Raw genomic sequence first — 10,054 nt, 5'->3', positions numbered from 1 at the left:
AGGACTGAATAGGTTGCAGTTAGGATGAAGGGTAAGTGACAAAGTGCTAGATCTTAAACTGTGAAACAGATGCAAAACAGGATCTGCAGGCAGTGGCGTGCAAAGACCTTTTGAAGGGCAGGGGTGAAAAGAAAAAAAGGGCACATACAGCGCGTCCTCACCACTGAAAAGGGCCCTTTAGTGCGTGTTTTGGCTCCTAAGAGGGCACTTTAGCATGTGTTTTTCAACAATTGGGCCACGAGGGGGTGCGACCACCACCCCTCCCCTCTGTGCACACCATTGTCTGCAGGAATCCATGTAGGCTACTGCAAACTAGATACAGTTATTTTAGGTGGTTCATAAAATCGCTGTCAGCTGACACTGTCTTCTCACATAAGAGGAAATGAAAATCAGTGAGCAGATGACACGCTGCCTTATTATTTCCGTTTTTAGAATCTGAAAAGTACAAAAATAAATTGAGGATAAAGTAAATTGCAACTGCTGCTACCTGGACAATAAAGAGATAAGTTAGCCATCACTGGATTATGTGGCTTTTTTTAATCAGCTCCTTACCCGATAGTAAAGGCACACAGATAAGATAAAATAATAAATGTTATGTTGATGCACTGTTTATAACACAGTGGTATGCTGTATGCTCAAAATACCATGTAAAAATACCCGCTCTACACTTTGCAAATACACAGTTATGACACTCATTTTATATATAATATGACCACATCTTTACAGAAGAACACAAAGAAACAAGTCATGAGATGTAAGTAAATCTCATGTCCATTACAAAGCTCCAGCACCGCTCCAGTCGACGTGTGTTAGTACTGGATAACACTGTAGCCTGCGTCCTGCACTGTGGAGTACACTACGTCACCTATAATCAAAGTGGAGATCAAAAACACTGTGGTTAGATATGAAAGGAGGAAGCAAACAGCAATCCCGTGGTAGATAATAAAGCCACAACCTCCACTCCCTCTACTAAGAAAGCCTTTTACATCCACTACACCACTAGTGGACTGAAGGGAAAATGTGACGATTACAGGTCCTTTCATTTACATTTTTCCTGTGTTTTATTTAATGTGTTGATATGATATCCATTTGGTTTCAGGAGCCAAAAACCATCTGAATGTAGTTTTACATGGTCTTCTCATGTTTTTCTCTGGCACTCTCATAATGACAGATTAGTGAGCCAATCAGAAGCGAGGAGCCTCTGATCCTCTGCTCTGATTGGCTTCAAAAAGAAGTGAAGTGGATTTGAGGTTAACACGCAAAGAAACCAAAACTTGCAAGACTAATAGGCAGAGTTTTGCTTTCTAACCCCTAACCTTAACCCTAACCCTTTTGATACTTTCATAGTATAAATATAGAACCTGGGCCTCTTTATATAGCATTTATAACACTCACTTTATATAACATGGGACCTTTAAATGGCACAACATATATATAAGAAAAAAGAAAACATACTTTGACTGTTGTGTGCTGGATCAGGTAATGCCCCCCTCCTGTGAACACATAAAACAAGGTACACAATAAGCACTGATAGTTAGTGAATAACTGCAAATAAATGACTAAACAGACAGGAGTCTCTTCTCTACCGGATGATTGGTGGAGGCTGGCGAGGGGGCGGACCAGTGGTTGGAGACTTCTGACCATTGTAGAAGTTTTCATACAAAACTGGAGCTGTTGGGAGAAAGAGAGAGAGAGAGCCTCACTGTTAGGAACTGATGTGTTGCCTGACAAGAACTACCATTGTTCACTAGTTAAAGTCAATGACTCATCTTTCATTCATACAGTACCTGGTGGTTTATCACCGGTTCGCCTGAGGTTTACAAAGTGCTCGATATCTTCCTGGACGTCACACTGTTCCAGTGATTTTCTCACTTCCTCGTACAGCTATGCACCCGCCCACAAGCAGACAAACAATGAAAACAAGGTCAGAGTCCAGTTAAAACACACACCTTTATAGACACACAAACACTTGCAATATGTTTGTCCAGCAAACTAATGAAAAAATAATGATAGTAATGATAGATTTATATGACAGTGTTGCTGGTACTGATTTCGTGTGTGTGTGTGTGTGTGATAATATGTAGTCGTGGAGACGCGAACAGAAGCAGGAACCACCACGGAGGCGGTTCTGTGAACTGTGGCAGGTGGTTTTTTTTGTTTATCTCAGATTTCAATAGCACAAATTCAGTGTACGTAAAACTTTATGGGCGTTCAAAGTTTGCAGATGGGTGTGTTCATGAATCATGAGGAGTCATGTTGATGGGCAATATACAGTAGCTTGTGCAGTGGGTGGCAAAATAAAGCTTTAACCACAATGCTAATACATTGTTACTCTAGTTTTCTATTCAAACATGCATCAGCATTAATTTGATTGTCTACGTCCAATATTTACTCTCAGTTTAGTCTCAACCTATCCACTCTTTACTATGTACACTGGTTAGTGTTTTTGGGGCTGGATTGTGGATTTATCAGGTGTATCAAGTTAAAGTATTCTCTGTAGAGCTGAGACAATGAGTGTGACCTTTTCACATTATGCACACTTGTTTGATCCATCGCTGATAAGAAATCATTGACTGCAGCAACTTTAACATTGATGTAAGTGTGGGTTTTTACCTCATCGCTGGTCACACACTGCTGGGAAAGCTGGTTTAAGTGGGTCCAGACTGTGTTTCTCAGGACGTTGATCCGCTCCACTGACTGTTTTTCAAACATCTATAACAGAAAACAATTCAGATTATTCACACGACGGTCGCCTTATTTAAACTAAAGAAGACTCTTAATGACGGGTTGGTATAGTCTTACCTCACAGGCCTTGACATGCTCCTTCAGCCACTCGTCTCTGATTTTTCCCATTGTGGTCACATTCTGGTGATATAACCTGTCTGCCATTCAAACACATACAGTGCATCAGTATAAATATCAAATAAATACCCAAACAGATCATTACAAATATACTATTTTCTTTTAAAATCAGCCAGGTTTTGTCTGTCAGAATCTGAGAGAGACCATTACACCTGATGGTGCCAGAAAGAAAGATCAGAAGGATTCATCCTCTGGGGAATATGAATTTTTTTTACATGTGAAAGTTATTTCACCCTGGACTGCCCGATAAATGCTTTGTGTCTTTGTGCAGGACATCAAAACCCCATTTTAGCAGAGTAGGTTGGAAACGTACCTGCTTCCTCTGCGTTCTGTTTTGCTTGCTGTGCTTTTGAGTAGAGCTGAAAGATGGGCAAAACAAAAATAACCCATGAGTTTATAAGTCTTCCTTAGTGGGTCAAAGGCAAAGTGGTGTTAAAAACTGGTGTTGTTATCAGCGTTGTCGATCTGGCACCTCCTCCCACATATAGCTCAGCTAGTCCGCCGCACAGCAGACAAAGGAAGAGATAACACTCATATATTTACTGACACCAATGTTCTCACAGGGGCGTCACACCACAAGACACTACCGTTACAGACACAATTTTACACCAGTGCTTCAAATGTTACATGGGAAATGAGCAAATTCTCAACCTGTGAATATACTATAATATAATTTTGCTGCTTATTTGTTGTTCCATCAGCTAAAAGAACTGATTTTAAATGTTTGCTGATTAAAAACACGCTCCTCTGTACCTTCTCCATGTGCTTGGTGTTGTTGGTGTTGGCGTTTCGGTTCACGTTCTGATCCGCCTCCTCTTTATCTCGACACTTCTGGTCATAAGTCTTCTTTGACTGGGAACAGCACCACATGAGAAGCTTTTTAATGCAACATCATCATCATCATCATCATCATCATCATTAGGGGTTGGATTGCTGTCCTGTAGTTGCCTCAGCCAGACTCTGTATCTATTTGAACACTTCTTCTTTTGAGTCAGGGTTTTCGTTGTGCTACATGATACATGCCTGTGGTTTACTTCCCAGACCGGTCGACACAACTTCCCCCCCGCCAAAGAGGAAGAACAGGGGGGTTGCTATCAGACTGGTATTTCACTATGGTCAAAACACAACTGAAACTCATCTGACACAAAATCTCAAGTGTCCTGTGCCGCTGTGTTTCAAACACTTCTGGTTTTCTCTGAACGCAGAGGTGGCACAGCACCAGGAAAAGCACAAGCTTGGCTCGACCATGTCTACAGAGTCATTTCACTCTGGTTTTCAGGTCAATCACTATGTATCATTAACTCTGAATGCGAGTGTGTCAGTCAGTCAGCTCAGCTTATCAATTCAGGACACATAACCATTAAAAAAGTGAGTGATGGTTTGAAAGCACCATTGTAAACATTTATTTCACACTGACTTTTAATAATTAACTTTCCTTTACTTACATCCATCGTCTTTTTGAAGTGCGTGGACCTCTGTTTGTGGAGAGCATCCATCTGCTGTTCGAGCTGAAATTGCAAAGTTACATCTAGTCACCAAACTTCTTCCGTGCAGCCCCAAAAATGCATCGGTCACCTCAGTGCACCACAGTACCGACCTTCTTCCTCACTTCCTTTTGCTTTTCTCTGAATTCTTCCAGTTTCTTGGCCTCTTCTCTCATGCTCTGAGCCAGATGTAAGTGTGACAGACTCACATGTTCCATCTCTGCAGAGAAATCAGTTGAATCATGATCTACACAGATTAAATGAACCGACGCCGTACAAGTAAATAATGCTGGTGACAGATATTCAACAAGCACTTACGTAATTTGAACACGTCCAGGGATCTTTTTAATGTGCTTAGAGAGCAAAGGGAAAATATATTATATAGAGATTCCATACATTACATAATAATCATAAAACGGGCATCTTCAATACATTAGTAAGCCCTTTTAATTCCCACTAAACCACATTCAAATAGAAGATATTAAAGGTACCCTGTGGAGTTTTTGACAAGCAATTATGCAACTTACACCTGCCACGTTAGAATGAAGAGTATAAAAAAGGGCATACAGGTATGAGGAAAAACCAGTGGGAGCTACAAGGCCTAGAAGTGTAAACAATTGTATAGTTTTCTTCCCATTTTTGTTTTTTATACCTCAGAAATATACTGTATCATGAATTCCAGTGCAGCAAAAACTATTCAAGACTTTTCAGACCTGCAGATACTTTTCCCAAGAATTCACACAATGTCTCTTGTAGCTTTTGTTTCTTTAAAAACAAAACAAACCAAAACAAAAACTCCACTAGGCACCTTTAACATAAGTTATGATTAAAGGGTCACTATGATTCATGATCAGTGCAGCCTGTCCCACCCTCCTGCAACAAATCTTCTGTCTCTCTGACAGAATCAGCAGTAACAAAGTCACAGTGACCACGTGACCATGAAAAGAATGGGAACTAGACAGAAGACCATGTCAACACTCACACATAAAAACTGGAACAACATTATATAGAAATGGTAAACTGCAAATTAATGCTGGCACATCAGTTTGCAGTTCCACATTTTAACAGTCAGGATTATCCCATGCATGGCTCTCTCTCCCTCTCTCTCACTTTCTCTGCATTGTTCTTGAATCCAAACTTAAAGGCACTATGTCAGCTCTAAGGGAGACGGATTCATTCATTAATTTCACTGGTCAGACACATAAAAACTCAGAGGTTGCTTCCTTACTTCATCTCGTTGTGTCCACACACCTTCTTGGACAAACCGAGGAGATCCTTTGCATACTTCTCTTCAATTGAGGCCCTAAAAAAACAGGGGGGAAAAAAAACAAAAGTGCATTCAGCATGTCAGCACAAAGAACACAAGGGAACAAACAACACAACCCTTTGGCTGATAAACTGAAAGGGATTTGAATGGAAAACTGCACTGATGTTGGTGATATGTAACTACTTTCCATATGCACCCAACTTGGTCTTTACTATCAGCCAGTGGACAAGATGAACATCATACATTTGTGTCGATTAGCATGTTAACTGATTATAAAAAGATATTTGGTCATGACATACATGATGCTATTAATGGAGTGTGCGTGGCTCTCTCCAGACACACTGGCTATGTTAAGTTCCACGATAGTCTCTCCCACAACACCATCAATATCTGTTTTACACCAAACTCCTGTTGAAATGATGGTAGTAAAAGTGGACTAAATATCATAATCTTTAAGCAATGCATGCATTTGTTAATAACTCTAACTCTTTTCATGTGTACCACCAAGTGAAAGCTGGTGAATCAACATATCATTCATGCCAGTGTTGTAAAACACAGCTGAACCAAAAGGTTCCCAAAGGAAAAATTACAACTGTTGATAAAACTGTAGGTTAAGAAACACTTTATCTATAATATGTTTATTTATAGGTCTTAAATGTTATCATATAGGCTTGCATTGAGCAGTTCTCACAGAGTGGAGGTCCTAATCTAGATGTACACACCATGACCCTTCTCATTGTGATCTACAATGCAGCATGTTGAACACCATGCATGCATGTATAGGAGAGTTTGAGGGCAACGAACCAGGAAGTAACTACTTGGACTAATTTTAATCTTAATGGCCTGACTTCCTCATCACTTTATTGAGTCTCCACAGAGGGAACAAGGTGGAATTCACTCAACACAGATGAAGTTTATATCCCTGGCAACTGGACTTGTGTGTTTGTGTGTTGGATAATGTGGCGGCAGAGCTAGGGCTTAATAATTATCATATGAGGAAGGAGGAATGAAAATGTCAGACACTATGTGAATGAAGGTTGATTAGTTATTTGATACAGTAGGACAGGCTCAGAGCTGCAGCACTGTGGGCTTAACACTCATTTTCTGTTCCTTTTCTGAGGAGAAGTCATTTCTGCTGGTCTAACATGATGCAGCAGCCTGCAAGGTACAGTAAACACTCACTTACCTGCACATTAAAGGCACAAGTTACATTTGTTTTTTAACACATCACATTGTTTTTTAGCATTTGCGGTGTGCATGTTGGAATTTTTTCTGTCATTTAATTGCAGCAGTATTGGTGGACTGCAGGCCAATGCTAGCAAAGCATTTCATCTTTATGCTGCTAATGTTTAAAGATGGCTTTTGGTAAACATGATGAAATAATTATTGACCCACCAAACACAACAAATAGGCTACATCAGACATGTTACATACAGTATCTGAGAAGTTTCCAGTTGAAATGAACTCATTCAACCTCATCTGATATCCAGCCGTCAACATGACACACGCTGCTTCTTGTTATGTCATATGTAGGGATGCCACGATCACTTGCTTTCACAATTAATCGTGGTATTAACCGCCACAATTACTTCATCGTAAAGATTCCTAAATACCGTCACTTTCCAAAAAAGATTATGTCGGAACCATCTTGACAAATGTGCGCCAAAGTAAAGGTAAATGCACAGATACTGGTCCATTTATCTAATGTGACATTGAATTAGTAGGAATTTAAAAGTTTGCATGTCATTTGTAATTAAAACAAACAAAAAAAAAACATTAAAATAAACTTAAACATTTGGTAAATATGACAATGAATTCCCCTGGGGAACATAACTGGTCCTTTATTAATACATACTTAAAATATTTTGTGTAAATAATTAGCTTTGTAATTATTTAGACTATATTTGATTTTACACATACATAGTGTTGGGAAATTAATTAATGCATAATAATCGTGATAATCGTAACACCGTGATTATTTCTCTGACAATAATCGTACCAAGAAAATCTATAATCGTGACATCCCTAGTTATATGTAAACTTCATCATTTCTGTGTGTGTGTGTGTGTGTGTGTGTGTGTGTGTGTGTGTGTGTGTGTGTGTGTGTGTGTGTGTGTGTGTGCACAAACCTCAGTGTTGCAAGGAGGATTGTACTTTTACTTCTTACGTCTTATTCATCTGCTCCACTTATCTCACAGTCAGACCTCGACTGCAACTTCCCACAAACACGAGAGTCTACAATTCAAGTTCCTCCTGCTTCTCGTCTTTCATTTTCACCTTCCTCTCTTCACAATGACTCTTTTGCCTCAATGATTGTCCACTCACACTGCCAGAATATTCAAATATAATATGAAAAGTTTCCGAGATAAAACGCAAATGATTATTTTTTACTGTCTGTTTTGAAGTCATCGAGCTACAACCAGACCCATCACGCTGTCTCGGTATGTTTCTGTATGCAGCAGACTCATGTTAGACCGTCATATCCATCGTCTCACAGCCGGTTATGTAACCACAGTGGTTGATACAGTTTAGAGCCAGTCAATGAGAAGGGAATATCATCCATCACTCACTCCACATGTAGATCACGGTGTTACCTTGCTTTCATGAAATCCTCCACCTCCTTGCACGTCCTCTTTCCATCATTGAGGTACTGGATGATGGCGTCATAACCGCCAGTGCAGGTCAGGTCAGAGTTCTGTCAACAAGAAGCCGAAAAGTTTTTATTCTCTTCATCCTCTTTGGTTATAGAAACCGAATTACAGCTGAGGTTTGTTGGTTTGTTTTAACACTCTATATCTAGTTCATAAGTTCACACACACACACACACTCACACACACACACACACACACAGACGTTACATTATTATTTCAAAACAGGTTCCTTTTCCATACAACTACCTCTAATATCACTTCACCTTTACAGTAAGACAGGCAGACAACACTACATACACACAGACACAAGTCAAACACTTTAGCACTAGGAGCTTTCATAGAGAGTGTCAATTGATGTTTTGAACTGCACGTCTCCATAATTTAGGTCTTAAGCTCAGTCTAACAGAACTATAATCATCTCTTTCTACTCTATAAGCCATTTGCAGACCATGTGTAACTGTGTTGCCAGTTTAATCATACAAAAGTCTATGAGGAAATTTACTTTTTTACTGTAATGTAGCCTAACGGTGCTACAGTAATTTAATCAATTTCTGTGCTGAAGTGCAAATTTACTTGATTATTTCCATTTTACAGTATTTATTCTGCACATTGAGAGGATGATGTACTTTTTACTCTATTATATTTGTCTAGCAGCTGTTATTATTTTTTAAAAAGACAAATTATAAGCAGTTTACAAATTTAAGATGTTACATAAAAAACATATAATGCATTTTCTCAAATTACTGAAAGTTGGCTCTACTTCAACTGGGCTGCTTCTTACACAAATGTCATTATTGCATATTATGCAATAATGACATTTAACAATCACGTTAGACTGTGCTTGTGCTTGTGCTTTTGCTTTTACTTTTTATAATTTAAATTAGCATTATTTTATCAAACATGGACACAATGTGAATAATATTAACTTAGTTTTGTTACAGTGGTCCTATGGTTTGTAACATGACGAAGAGATCTGGATACATTTTTCCACCACTGGATAAATTATGTATCCATTGCAAGAAAGTGGAACCGGCTTATTGTCTGATTCCCATCACACACATCGACTACAATAGAAACAGAAACTACAGTGGAGGAACAGAGAAATTATCAAACACATTTAGTGAGTTTATGATGAAAAGTGTTAGTAAAAGTAAAAAAAAATAAAAAATTTAAAAAGGTAATAAATGATCTAAAAGCACAGAAAGAAGAACTCACCCAGAAGAAGTCCTTGAAATGTAGGTTCTTCATTATTGTGAGGTGCAGCGGACTCAGCGCCTCAGCAGCTCTGACTCAAAGTCCCTGATGTTTTGTCTATTGAGCCCGAGCGCCGCCGGTCAAACTCACGCATGCGCACTGGCGATGACGATGATGATGACGAAGATGACCAACCCGGAACATTCACATCACACCTGTACCAAAGTTAGTCCATCATGTTGGTATGGAAGATTCAACATGCCACATTAAACAAAGAAATAAAGTAACAGTCAAACTCATAGTGGTAGTAGTAGTGGTAGCAGTAGTTTTATTCTAGGGCAACTAAATAACCTAATAGTCCAGGCAAAATAGCGTTTTACGACAGACTAATTGTCACAGAAGGTTTTTCACCATACATCATTTCTATGAGGTGTCTAGAACAACATACTAAAAGTCCTAAGAAATCCTAGTTGGGGAAATATGTTTAATTTGCATCATTATTTACTGTATAAAGTAATGGTGCCGACAACAATACACCCCAATGGGGCTATTTTTTTCCTTTACTCCTATCACAATGAAACTTTACACAATGAAAG

General features: G+C 39.1%; 1 protein-coding gene across 1 annotated transcript; it reads right to left on the bottom strand.

Annotated features, from left to right (window-relative positions):
• Nucleotides 1-678: 678 nt before the first annotated feature.
• Nucleotides 679-9,593, bottom strand: pstpip2 (proline-serine-threonine phosphatase interacting protein 2). Its single transcript, XM_085793142.1, has 14 exons — nt 9,480-9,593; nt 8,208-8,308; nt 5,575-5,649; nt 4,665-4,699; nt 4,460-4,566; nt 4,308-4,370; nt 3,616-3,714; nt 3,176-3,221; nt 2,803-2,882; nt 2,614-2,712; nt 1,788-1,884; nt 1,587-1,671; nt 1,456-1,493; nt 679-865 (listed from the first exon to the last, which is right to left on the bottom strand). Exons 1-14 carry the CDS (start codon nt 9,510-9,512, stop codon nt 810-812), a joined length of 1,014 nt encoding a protein of 337 aa, XP_085649268.1. The 5' UTR covers nt 9,513-9,593; the 3' UTR covers nt 679-809.
• Nucleotides 9,594-10,054: the final 461 nt, after the last annotated feature.

This window comes from Trachurus japonicus, chromosome 12, assembly GCF_045865225.1.
Source record: "Trachurus japonicus isolate A0001 chromosome 12, Traja_1.0".
Taxonomy (NCBI): Eukaryota; Metazoa; Chordata; class Actinopteri; order Carangiformes; family Carangidae; genus Trachurus; species Trachurus japonicus.
This window is presented reverse-complemented; position numbering and strand designations above follow the sequence as displayed.